At 45.0% G+C, this 13,673-nt stretch overlaps 1 protein-coding gene across 1 annotated transcript in view; it reads left to right on the forward strand.

Annotated features, from left to right (window-relative positions):
• The first annotated feature begins 9,995 nt into the window (after window positions 1–9,995).
• The window catches only part of RHOJ (ras homolog family member J), a 60,261-nt gene continuing 56,583 nt past the window's right edge, over window positions 9,996–13,673 (forward strand). The window contains exon 1 of the mRNA XM_085061132.1: window positions 9,996–10,761. Within this exon, the coding sequence (XP_084917258.1) occupies window positions 10,584–10,761 (178 nt within the window). The 5' untranslated portion in view covers window positions 9,996–10,583. The remainder of the gene's footprint in view (window positions 10,762–13,673) is intronic.

The raw sequence follows: 13,673 nt of genomic DNA on the forward strand, positions 1-13,673 counted from the left end.
GGAGAGGGAATGTACTTTCCTAAAGGACATTTCCAGGCAAATATCTCTGCTGTAGCAGACAGAAGCAGAGGAGCTCTGAGCTGAGCCCAGAGGGTCTGCCCTGCTTGAGTGGCACCTGGAGGAGACTTTTCACAGAGACCACAGAATCACAGAATGGTTTGGATTGGAAGAGACCTCAAAGACCATCCAGTTCCAACCTCCCTGCCATGGGCAGGAATACCTTCCACCAGACCAGGTTGGTCAAAACCCCATCCAGCCTGGCCCTGAACACTGCCAGGGTTGGGGCAGCCACAGCTTCTCTGGGCAACCTGTGCAAGAGCCTCACCACCCTGAGAGTTAAGAATTCCTTCCTAACATCTAATCTGAACCTGCCCTCTATCACTTTCAAGCCATTACCTCTGCCCATAGAAACAGTCCCTCTCCAGCTCTCCTGGAGTCCTCTTTGGTACTGAAAGGTCACAATACAGTCACTCCGGAGTGATGAAAAGAGACACTTCTTTTCTCTAGGCTGAACAGCCCCAACTCTCTCAGCCTTTCCTTGTAGCAGAAGAGCTCCACCCCTCTAATCATCCTCATGGCCTCCTCTTGACTCACTCCAACAAGGCTGTGTCTTTCAGTTTTTAGCACCTTACACTCAGTCCTTCCCAACTACAGCAGAGTGGCAGGAGGTCCCACAGCAGGAAAATCCCATAAACAGATACTCTGGCCCCAGCTTGCACTCAGAGTAACCTGCTTTAGGCACAGCACATGACTTGAAGGCATTTATCTTAGCAGCAGATAACCAGTGGCCATGGGTCAAGGGCATGGGCTGCTATTTCTGGCAACCCCAGAACCTCACACGTCAGCTGGACAACACCTCCCCTTCTGGTTCCCCTAGTGTCACTTGCACCTTTGGCTGGCAAGAGGCTGGAGCTGCTGAGTGTCCCTGTCCCTCTGCACACTGCTGGGTGCAAACCCTGTGATTGCCATTGGAGCAGGGGCCACAGTGACAGGAGGGCAATTAAATCAGGATACTGTGCAAACATTGACTAAGAACCCAAACCAGAACTTTTACACAAACCAGAGCTTTTATGGCACTAAAAAGCACTAGTTAAGTTTTTCCTCGTTTCCACAAGCACGCAGTCACCCCAGTTCCATCAAAAGCAAGGCAGGCAGTGACATGGTTGGGTGCTGAAAGGCTGTTGCTCTGCTATTCACGGCATGACAAGTCACAGAAAGAGCTGTCACATGAACCCACTCTCAGATGATTTCCCAATGGACTGTTTTCCAGTCCTCCTTACCCCAGCGCAAATTTGGAAAAGGGCTGTTAACAGAACCTGGTCAAAAAAGTTGGGAAATCTTGTGAGGACAGATTTCTGAAGAGCTTGACAGCTCCTTTTCTAGCAAAACGTATAAAGTAAGCTTATTTTTATTATTCCATTTATTTCTGCTTTTCTTTTCTTTTCTTTTCTTTTCTTTTCTTTTCTTTTCTTTTCTTTTCTTTTCTTTTCTTTTCTTTTTCTTTCTTTTTTTTTCTTTTTTTTTTTCCCACCAATAATCAAAATGTAGCCCAAAATTATCTTGGTGAAATTGAAAGAGATATTGAAATGGTAGCAATCTAAGCTCTACGTCCAACTTGGTAAAAAAAAAAAAAAAAAACAGTACCCCAGACATCTAAGAAGGAGCAGAAATGTAAGTAAGCACCATGCCAATGTTCAGATATCATGCCACTATTCAGATATTTCATGAATGGTTTTAACTGGGTATTACTATTTGCAATGTTTAACCAGTAACTAACGCAGGAAAACTGGTCTTAATGAGCATTTTGAAAATGGATGAAGCTCTGAGGCTGAGCTACAGGAAGGACTAAAAATCACTGGAGGATTTCAAGGAGTATAACAGTGAGAGGCTGAAATGAAACCTCTTTTTCCTGCTGTTCATTTGCAAACAAAGGATAGGGCTGTCACCCGTGACAGAGGGAAAGCCACAACATCTTCCAGGATTCCTTTCCCTTCCAGATAGGGCAAAATCCAGACCGACACATGGTCCAGAGCTCAGAGGAGCATAGAGGGCCCAGGGCTTTGGGAATAGCTTTTCCAAGAAAATCTTCTACTGGATGGTGCCTACTGAGACCAGGCTGTGTCTCCAGATTGTCTGCAGCCAAATTGGGACTGTTCTGCTCCTACCAGTGATGAGCAAAACCCATCAAAGAAGTCTGAAGTGTAAATTAAAGACACTCATCAGCTGCTTGTTGTCTTCAAGTTAGTTTCTCTAATATTTTGTTTCATTTTTGACATAAACCCCTTTGGTTTGAGATGTCTGTTCATCTCTACACTGTACTGATCCCCTGCAGAGAGAGGACACTGAGGCCTCTGCCCAAAATCCACCACCTCAAGCAAGGAGGAGAAATTATGTGCTCTCTGCACGTCAGAAATCGTAGAGTTCATCCCAATGCAACCCAAATAATCAGGTCTGACACCTGCAGGGTGCAAATCAGAGAGATAAGAAAGAAAATGCCTCCTGACAACTTCCTAGACATTTGCTGTAAGAACAGCAACCTGCATCTGACTATTACCAAATATCTCCTGAAGACGTTGGAAAAATTATTGTTGGAGTTAAGCTCAGTCAGTAATAGTTCACTGGGAATGGATCCATATATTATTCACTGTAGTTATCATCTACATCATATTTGTTTTGTCGAACAATATTGGAAAACCTTAGGCTGCTCCTCACTATTTTCCACCTCTCCCTCTCCCTCCCATTGTATTCTCAGGTATTTGTACATCCTGAGGCACTGACCTAAGCCTTGACCTTAAGCCTAATGTGATTTTTGGACATTTCAGCAGCCTAGGGAGGGTGTCCACATTCCTCACGTGTTTTACCACCACACCCAGACACCTTTAAAGCAAGGGGATGATTTGGCAGTGCAAATAAAACCTTCCATTGCTAAAAAAGGAGCAAAGTAACCTACTGCTGCCAGCTCTGCTCCCATAACTCTCATCACCTGTGGAAAATCAAGCTGTCCCTATAGTGAGCTGGGGGAGATCAGCCAGCAGAAAACACGTGCAAAGGGGGGAAAAAGAGCAGAAGAGTTTCCTATGCATTTTCTCCTTTAAAAAGCTCATTATCAGGTTAGACCAAGCACTTTCTTGGTGATAATCAGCAAATAAATTGGTTTAGCTGTGTCATGGGCCCACACCCTTCAAACAAGGCAGGAGCTAGTCCTTGCCCTGAAGATCAGCAGTATAAATAGAAAAAAATTATTTATTCCTCATTCCTATTTTACACATGAGATGAGGGTTTTACTGGAATGATCCACTCCCCTTGTGCCACTCTGAGCTGCAGGTTTGGAAAAGGCACTCCCAGGTCTCACTGCAGTGCTTTGACACAAGGCTCTGCTGAGAATAGGCTCAGCAAGGAGGCACAGCACAAAAACTGTGACATCCCTTTGCTTGCCACCTTGGTCCTCCTCCTGTCTGCCTGCTCCTGGAATGTGGAGGCAGCAGCAGCTTTCTGCTTATTTCTGAGCGGAGGCAGAAAGATCACATGAAGCAAAAAAGCACATTCCCTTCCTGGAAGCAGCCTGCTCCCTTCTTTCCAACAGAGTAAAAACCCTGCATGAATGTTTTATGAATCAGACGTGTGTTCATTTCAACGATAAAGCCAGCTTGGCAATTTGGCCTGGAAAGGGGGAAGCTGAAAACCTACAGATTCCAACTGGCATGTTTTTAGACACGAGCCTCTTCCCCCCCCCATTGGAAACATTACTTTTGGACCATCGAACTTGGAGAAGTTTCTCTGCTTTTAAAGAAATGGCAGATTATGTCCCAAGCATTATTTAGAGGTGAACAAAACAGATTTGTCCCTGTAATGATTTCGCTGCGCACACGGTGCTAATTGGTCACAATGTTGGTGCCCTCAGTGCTGCTTGATTTCCTGATTGCAGCCCTTTTACATTCCCAGCAGTCCACCATCTGCAGAGGCAAATGCCATTTTGAGATGCAGAAGAGGCATAGATGAGGTTTCTCTTTGTTTAACCTCCTGCTGTACTGCTCAACCTAAAATAAATGTAATTTAGGAAAAAAAATCTCTGTGGAAAACATTGTAGGTAGGGAGAAAGAAATTGCCTGAAGTGATGTATTTTTCTGCTATGCTAATCCCAGGCTGAATGCTTACCTAAGTCCACTTCTCCCCACTGTGATAGGGAGAAGTAAACAGCTTTTGTCAGACATAAAGTCTAGTCGAGGGAGAGGAGAGGGAGAGGGAGAGGGAGAGGGAGAGGGAGAGGGAGAGGAGAGAAAAATGAAAGAGCCATGCAAAACAAAACCAGAAAGGAGAAAAGGTAGAAGTGACAGTGATTTTCTGGAAGGAAATGAGAGAACCCTGATGCAACAGAGGGAATATGCACCAGTTGCAGATATTCCACTATCCAGAGGGAACTTTCAAACCTCCAAGAAAAACTCATCCTCAAAGTCCAAATTCAAGTACCTATGAACAGAAAACAGCTGAAAATGCAGACTCTGGACAAGTGCCACCAGCAGTGAGGGTGGGTGACACACAGAGCACAGTCTGCTGTCAGTGATGCAGAATTTACTGTAGGGTAACAGGGAGCACCATCTCCCCTAGTTGAAAACTGCCCTCCCCATTCACAAACACACAAACACAACATGTGCAGTTCTCATTTTACAGCAGCCCCCTCTGGGAAGCAAGAGGGTACTCTGATGGACAGGACATGAAACTTCCTTTGCTTGACCTCCTCTCCCAGAAGTCACTTGTTTTACGAGCTCCTCTTTCCAAAGGGAAATCCAGGGACACTAATTAGATCCATGGCAGCAGCCTGAAGCAGGGAACCCCCTGCTCCTGGCACAGACCACCAGGGTGGTGGTGCTGGTGGCAGCTGCCTGGTGGGTGTGATGGCTGGAGAGAGGTTTGCTCACACTCCACAAGCCTCAAAGCTGACTCTCAGCATCTGCCCATCAGCAAGATGCCTCTAAAAAGGCTTCACACAGAGTACTTCCACTCCTCCTGTGGTCACTGTTGAACTTTCTTTTTTTTTTTTTTTCCCTCCTGAATTTGCTGCTTCTGCTTTTCAGTATATCAAATTCACTTGGGGTCTCAATGAGCACTTCACTGGGGTGGGAGGCTGATGAATGGGGCTAACAGAAAGGGGAAGAGAGGATGGGGAAATAAGGATAAAATGCCCTCATTTCAATTATTCTTAGCACAATGTGGAGGCCCATCCAGGCAACCCTAGAACAAACAGGAGCCACCCCAATATCTAAGACTAGAGAGGAGAGATATGGTGACTGTGGGGATGTCTTTAAGTCTCAAATATTTTTTACTGCAAAAGGCTGGCTCTTAAAACAGAATAGTCCAGGCAAGGTCCTGAATTTGATGGCCAGGGAAACTTGGTTTTGAACAGCACAGTGATAGTTAAGCTTAATATGGTTCTGTATGTTCAGTCCAATACCAACACAATCTCTGCCCTAAAAAACTCAAAATCGAAACAGATTAGACAAAGGATAAGAAAAATGTGAGAAGATTTGCCTGAAATCAATTTACAGTTCAGTAGTAGTGCCAGAAACTTCATTCCCTCATCAACAGTGGTAGGTGGAAGGAGAGTGGCTGAATGTGTCTATTTCTAACAGCAAGACATAGGGAGAAAAAATTCACAGTAGTGTTGTCACCTTCAAAATCTCCCACCCTGGGGAGCTTCTTAAGGGTGAGAATGTAGAGACAGATCTGCTTGGTTGAGGCCAGGAGAGGGTTTAGCAGAACAAGACCCAAGGAAGAGTAAGACCCCCTTAAAATCAGTCAGGTCTGGTGAGGAAACCTGTGAATGCAGAACATCCCTCTGACTGTCAAGTTTTAAATTCATAAGATTACACAAAGTTAGACCACTGCATTTCAGGAGGCACTGGAGAAATGCAGGAGTGGCAGGTTGGCCAGGGGAAGAGAGCAGAGAGAGAATGGCAGGACATCATATCCCTTTTTATCTCCTGTGAGCCTGCACAGAAATACAGAACAGAGTTAATTGGCCAAGACATTGCTAATTGCAGGGCTAATTAAAAAATTTGCAAGTCCTTCGTGTCCTGCAGATCTTCTCACCTAAATTTTTCGCACCAGGCTTGAATTTGCCAATCCCCCAGGAAGCAATCCCAGGCACCTCCTGTCTGACCTGTGCTGATGAAGATGAAGGTGATGCATCCACACAGCACATGGGAGTTGGAGATACTCTGCAGTCTGAGGAATAGATCTGCTGCCAGTAGATTTGTTAATTAACAAAAGGTCAGAGACACTTCATCTGGAGCAGAGTTTGCTTGAGAAACTTTGTTGAAAGTGCCTCAGGTGGCATTTTCACTCCACAGAGCTCACAGCACCTGCCCATATCTGTTTGTGCTGTGGTACTCTTGGCTAGAAGCTTGTAAAATCAGTGGGAAACAAACTGGGCTAGATACCTGAGAACCACACACATTTAAACAAGATTTCCAAGCATTCAGACTGGTTGGGTTTACTTTTTCCTTTTTTTTCCCTTTTTTTTTCTTCAGCCACATCTTTCCGAACTCTGGCTCATCACTTGCCTGCTTTTATTGGATTTGTGAGATGGTCATGCCTGAAATCTTGTGAAAAGGTCTGACCAATTCTAACCTGATTAGTGAAAGAGCAAAAAAACTAAATCATTAGACATTCTGACCTTTGCTAATGATTACCAATAGCCCTGTGGCTTCCCCTCTGGGGCTTTAAGGCAGCTCAGTTGTTCAGGAGTGGACTTAGGGGAGCTGAAACTTGCACAGCAGTGCAGAGGGGTCATCTTGACCTACAGAATTGCCACTTGTCATTTGCATGATAACAGATCTTCTGCAAAATGTAACAGGATTGCCTCAAACTTTGCCAGACTGCTCAATGGTAGGTCTGGCCTGCTAATTCACACAGCAAAGGCAATGCCAACTTGATAAATAAAAGATATAAGCCCAGAGTAGCAGAGGGGTTAATGCTTTCTCAGTCCCCTGAGTAAAGTGGTGTAAAACAATGTGGTTAAACTTTGCTGAAACTAAACCAGCTCTTGAAATTTTGATCCAGCTGATCTAAATGGTGCCAAACTAAGTTCAAGTAATGAGATTAAAGAGAACACGTGTTTTTAGTCCAGATACAATTCTTATTTTATAACTTTATCACAACTCCTCTAAAGCTGCACATATCACCTATATAGGTAAAGCAAACTTGTAGCACTGAGTTTTGCAGGTCAGATGTCAGCCTTCCTCACCTTCAAGCTAAACTCTTCCTGTTGGTTTATTCCAGGTCATCCATCAGTTAGGCTCTGGCTTCATGGCTGCAACTCCATTATTCACACTGAGGAATGAAAGGCCTTTTATTGACGTATCTTAACTAAAACTGGTTGCCCACAAAGTGTCCCATGCATCAGAGCTTAGAATTGGAAAGGTCTGCGAAGACCTAAGGAATTCAGGAAGAATTTCTCCATTGAAAAGATGGTCTAGCATTGGAGTGGGCTGCCCAGGGAGGTGGTGGAGTCACCACGCCTGGGCATGGTGTTCAACAAATTATTCGATGTGGCACTCAGTGCTATGATTAATTGACATGTGGTAATCGATCAAAGGTTGGACTCGATGATCTTGGACATTTTTTCCAACCTTAATGAATCTTGGATTCTCTGATTCTATGATCCTCCATTTCAGCCCCTTGATAGCATGAGAAATCCTTTAAATTTTGGAAGATCCTTTTAAAAAGGGGGAAGAGAGAGCAAAGTCACTTAAATCCTCTAGAAAAACAAGGAAATGTCATCATTTAACCTCTTGCAAAAAAACTGAGGTGGGCACAGTCCTGCTGAGACTTGCCCAGCCTTATGATCAGGAATGAGCCATGGGGATTTTGTTGCAAGCCTAAATCTGGCCCAAGTAGCATTAAATCTTGCCTTAACTGGAGTATGTCTGATGTTGAAAAAGCTTGCAGATAGATTATGCCTGTGTAAAATGGGAAACAAGACAGCTTTGGCTTTTGTCTGAGAGAGGCAGTGGGGAACTGAACCATGAATTATTGGAATGTTTTATTTCCTCAGGCTCTGCAGTTACCTTGCAACAGCATACACCTACATATTTGGCAAACTTTCCCCACAGGGGCACCAGGCTGGTAAGCAAAGGCACAGAGGGTATTGGATGCTGGTTCCTTCTCAGCTGCACAGCCACTAAACAGAGAACAGGCTTGGAGTTTGACCTCGATTGCAACTAGAAATAAGCTTAAAGAATAAATCCCTGTACCATGTGCTGCACCTCAGGGTGACCCAGCCAGGCTGCTGGGGGTGGAAATGACCAGCAGAACACATGCTGGGAGAATGGGGGTTCTGATGCCCAGGGCTCACAAGTTTTCTTGGATGAAGCTCAGCCTTGGGCTGCAGTTTGAAGCTAAGGGGATGCACCTGATCTTCTAACTCTGGGAAAGCCTTTAGTGATGCCCCTGACAGCAGGTGTGATGCTGGGGCTGACATTGCCTGCTGAGATCCTTGTTAGCAGCAGGGAGGGGGGATGAGTGAAGGGAAGATCTCAGGGCACTAATTACTGAATAATCAAGACTCCTGGTTAGACAGCAAACAGAGCTCCCTGAGGCTCTTCAGGTAAACAGATACACCTTGTACTCATGTTTTTTCCATCTCCCATGTTTTATCTACCTCCCATCCATCTGAAATTGTTCAAGGCCAGGCTGAGTGGGGCTGTGAGCAGCCTGGACTAGTGGAAAGTGTCCCGTGGCAGGAGGAGTAGAACTAGATGATATTTGATGTCCTGTCTAACCCAAACTATTACAGGATTCTACCAGCTCTTGGGGAAGGTGTCCAGAGCTAATCCAGCACAGATAGACCATTGAAGAGCTCTGACTGACTTAGCCTGTCTGGGGCAGGTTGCAGATGGGTCTGCTGTGCCCCTTCAGCACAGAAATTGAAGGACACACATTTGGGGCTACAGAGTTCCATTATTATGGCTGTGTTTGTCTTTACTTAAGCAGTTTGGGCTAAAAGAGTTCCTTCCTAAGGCTCTGCTGGTCTTTGCCCTTCCAGGTGTGCACTGCCCCAAACTCATGTGTACTTCTGGGCATTTCTCTGCCACCAGGCATGAGCAGGGCAGGGGAAGGGTTCATCACCGGTGGAGAGCCAGCAGGGGGATGTTTCCCCCTCCCAAAGCCTTCGAGCCTTGTGGAAGGGAAATGCAGCCAGCAGGATGTGCTGCACGGGGGTTTATGTTAATGTCTGGCTCGTTTCTGCTGGAAATGGCAAAATCTTTCCTGCACAAGAAGAGGGAAGTTTTGCCCTTCGTGTATGTATAGATTGTTGTGTATTAAATGGGGAGAAGACTTAGGAGGCATGTGAAGCACCAGAACAAACCAGAGGGAGGGGGCAGGAATCATACAGTTCAAAGTTGGTTTTTCATAGACTGCTATGCAGTGGGGGTTTTTTGTTTCTAAAATTTTTTTAACTTCTCTAACTCTTAATTCCACTTTATTTTGTCAGTGTTTACATATTTATATTAGGAGGGGGAAAATTTGTCTTCTTTTGGGGGGGGAGGGAGATGAGGAGAAATACAAGAGGAACTTTCTCTGCTTGTGAATTGAAAAATCAGTTATTTATTCTTTATAGCAAACACTTCAAAGAGCTATAGAGACAGAAAGTTGTTATTACCTAGCCCCTCTACCTCCTGTCTGCTTCTCCACCTCCCCTCTTTCCCCTTCCCGAATGGGAGAAAATACCTATTTGAGATCAGAGGAGGTGCCTGGGATCAAGAGGCATCCCTGGGACAGGGGCAGAGCTCACAGCCTCCCCATTCCCTGCCTGGCTGTGTGTGTCCAGCATTCCCAAATTCCATATTCTCCCGAATCCTCCTCGCCGCTCCCGGCAGCCCGGAGAGCACGGGATGGAGCAGAGAGCCTGAAAAACTTCATTCTGCAGGGGGACCTCTAGTGTTTTCCTTTCTCCACGTCCTGGCAGAGTTCCTCCAAAGTACAAATACACACAGAGCTCCCATTGTTTGCAGCCCTTCACAAGCCCACTGATCCTAATATGGAATTCAGCAGGAAACCCATGATTTCCTGACACACAGCAAGCTGGAGAAAGAAAGGAAAAACTCCATTAAAAACCTCCAGACTCTCCTCCATGTTAGAAATGCAATGGAAAATGGAGTGGATTTAACAGGAATCCCTGATTCCTGCGGCCAGGCTGGAGGAAGGGAGACGCGAATCGAAGCCGCAGGCTGCTGATATTTTTGAAGTCGCAATAAAGACTCAGAACTGCCGGGCAGGATGAGGATTTCCTGACTGGGACAAACGAGAAAGGACAGATCACCTTGTTTTTTTTATGATATTCCTCTCTGTATATTTAATTTATTCACCTCGATGATCTTCTTGACTGATCTGGTAACTGTTAGAAGCGGCTGTGACAGCCTGGAAACATTAGTATGATTTCCTGAGTTTGAGATTTGCTGCTCTCCCCCCCCCCCCCCCCCTTCTCCAAACTCAGGAAAAGTCAATACAATCGCACTTCATTTTTCCTTCATGTGCACTTGGAAGTCCTGGGAGCAGCAAGAGCAGCGGCAGCAGCAGCAAGAATGAACTGCAAGGAAGAAAATGACAACTGCACTGACGGGAGCAGGAATAACACCAAGAAGATGCTAAAATGTGTGGTGGTTGGGGATGGTGCAGTTGGGAAAACCTGTTTGCTGATGAGCTATGCCAATGATGCCTTCCCAGAGGAGTATGTCCCCACGGTGTTTGACCACTATGCAGGTAAGAAAGTGCTTTGGAAGGAATTTAATTGGGAGCTGCAGGAGAGCCAGGTGGGAGGTGAAGGAAGCTCGAGGAGAGGACAGTTCAAAAGGGATGCATGGGTTACTTCTTGTCCAGGAATGTCACTCAGGCCTGGAGGGTTGCCAGGCAGCTTAGATGGCAGCTCATAAAATTGGGGCAATGCAGGATTTATTCAGAGAACTTATTTGTTTGCTTCTGATTTTTGTCTTGGTTTTGGGAAATAAGCAGTGTTAGGGGTGCAATTAAATCCACTGTGTTTTGGAACAACAGATGTAATTCAGCCCCTATCAATTTGTATTCTTGGTTAGTTTTTGAAGTTCTAAACTTTGCATCTGCAGTTAGGAAGGCTCTATATACATATATATGTACAGATAAAAATATGTGCTCTCACAATCTTGTCCCTCATGGCAAATGATGCATAAATTACAATATCTATATCCTATTTAAGGAATAATCTTTGAGAATATATCCTATTTAAGGAGTGATCTTTGAGAAAACCAGCACAGTCTCTTTCCAAGCTGTCAGTATATGACTCTCCTTTCAGAGGCATTTGTTACTCCATCTATAAATAGATTTTAATACTACAACTTGAGGATAGTGAAAAGCAGAAGTGGTGATTGATTTGAATACTTTATAGTAGGGGAATATGTAGTATTAGAAAAAAATACAAACATAATCAAGGTCATCAATGATATTCACTTCGTTGCTGTGCAGAACAGACCCACAGATTTAAGTACAATATTCACAGGCCTCTTTCTGTAGCAATTACTGACTTTATCCAGCTGTGTCCAAAGTTATCACGCAGATGTTTCATAGGCTAGAACTGGTGTTCAAACATCTGCTTAAATTTTACTATCCCAAATTCTACTGTTTTTCTTCTCACACTACTCCTTCAGCTTACAGGGATTTTTTACGAGATCCCTGACACACAGATTCTAGAAGCACTGCAAAACTCATTGCTTATCTTGCAGCAGCGATTGGAGTTTCCCTCATTCTCTCCCCACCTCCTTAAAAACTGAATTTTCATGGCGTGGCTTATCATAGATTTGGTATTCTGTAATGGGAAAAATCCCTGTTTGCAATCTGGCTCCGTGTCAGGCTGAGCAGATGAACTGGCCGAACAAGAAAGCTGTGTAACTGCAAAATCTGCTCCATGGAAATGTGAGGAGCTTTTCCTCCACAAGAGTGGGCAGCGTCACTTCTAATGCAAGCAGCTCTCTCTTTCCTCTGCCCTTCCCACCGGGCAGATTGAGTGGCCACTTTGGAAAAAAGCATTTACACAGACAAGGACAAAATATTGCCTGTTGGAAATATGTACTTCCATGAGCCAAAATCCCTGAGGGCTGCCTTATATTGCAACAGCACCCACTTTTCCCAAGATAACTTCAGATCTGCTCATCCCCTACAGAATGTTGATCCCAGCACCCACTGCCCTTCTCCCATTCTCTCCCATGCCCTGCAATTACCTCTGCCTATGGAAAATACCTCTGCCTATGGAAAAAGCCATCCAGCAGCTGGTGCCAGACCATGTGGGCATCACTCTTGGTGGTTGTGGTGTGAGCCTGGTGGCACACATGTGCAGGGGGCTGTGCACACACAAGGGCACTGATGCCAGCCAGGAAGGCTGGCCTTTGATAGAGGCACCACTTCAAGGTTTTCTTCCCTACCCAGCCACAGGTGACTTGCAGGGACTTGCTTTGATTCCCTTTCCCCTGTCAGAAGTGGTGGAAGTTGCCAGTGGGCTCAAAAGTTACTGAGGGATACGAGGGCTGACAGAAGGACAGGAAGGTAAAGAAGCATAATCCTCATTTCCTTAGGGTGCCAGGTAAAAGGGTATAAAATCAGGCTGCGTTTTCAGGGTTTGAAGATTTAGCCTCTAAAATATCTCCAGCTATTTTTATCTGCCTTCTTAACTACTATAGCACATAGATATAAACTAAAAGTATTTTCAGTGAGAAAACTCATAAAGATAAGGGGAAAAACTAGCTCTGTATATTAACATGCTATTCTGAGACAATCCCTGTCCAGTGGCAGTGGCCAAAACTAGCGTTGATAAAACATGGAATTTCAGTTTTTTGAGGAATCCCATCATTTATTAAACTGATTTCACTACAGAATTGCACACAGAGTCGAGCAGTAGAAATTACTTCTAGAGCACAGTGCTGGCAGAAATCCCACTCATAAAAATATTACATGGCATAAAGTATACCACAACCTATTTAAAATACTGTGGGTATTGACTGAGCAAAGAACTCACTTAGGGCAACCTTACTCCTGAGCTTACAGGTTTTTTTTATTTTCCACTGGATTTTCCACATCCATCTGCATGGCAGCCCATGGTGAGGAGGAGAGGTGGCACATGCCATGGTCACAGAGGTGCCATGGGCATGGTGACAACGCAGAAAGCACAGCACACCGGGAAGCTGCACACAGGGGATGATCCTGAAGGGTGTAGGAGACAGGAAAATCACATTTGAATTTACCCCAGGGAACTAATTTGTCTACCCCTGCCCTTGCCACTGCTGATTCAATGGTTAATTTCTGTACTGGAAATGCTCAAAAGCAATTACTTGCTGCAGATTTTTGCAAACCTTCACTTTCCATGGAAGGTTTTCCACCCAGGCATCATTACCAGCAGTGGTGTGTTAGCAAGTGCTTTCTCTTGCCTCACCAGATCACAGCCTGGTTGTGAATCCCAGGGCATTTACCAATTTGCTTCTTTCTAATGGAAAATGTAGGGGGTGGGGAGGGAAAGCATTAAAACCCGAGGATTCCAGTGGTGATCTCAGAGCAGTTTCTCACTGCCACGACTCCAGCGACTCGGGGGAGACAGTGATGCTCTCCAGCCCAGCTTTGGGAAGAGCTCCAGCTGCACCAGTGCCGTGGCCAAG

This window comes from Lichenostomus cassidix, chromosome 5, assembly GCF_008360975.1.
Source record: "Lichenostomus cassidix isolate B80296 chromosome 5, HeHo_3.0, whole genome shotgun sequence".
NCBI lineage: Eukaryota > Metazoa > Chordata > Aves > Passeriformes > Meliphagidae > Lichenostomus > Lichenostomus cassidix.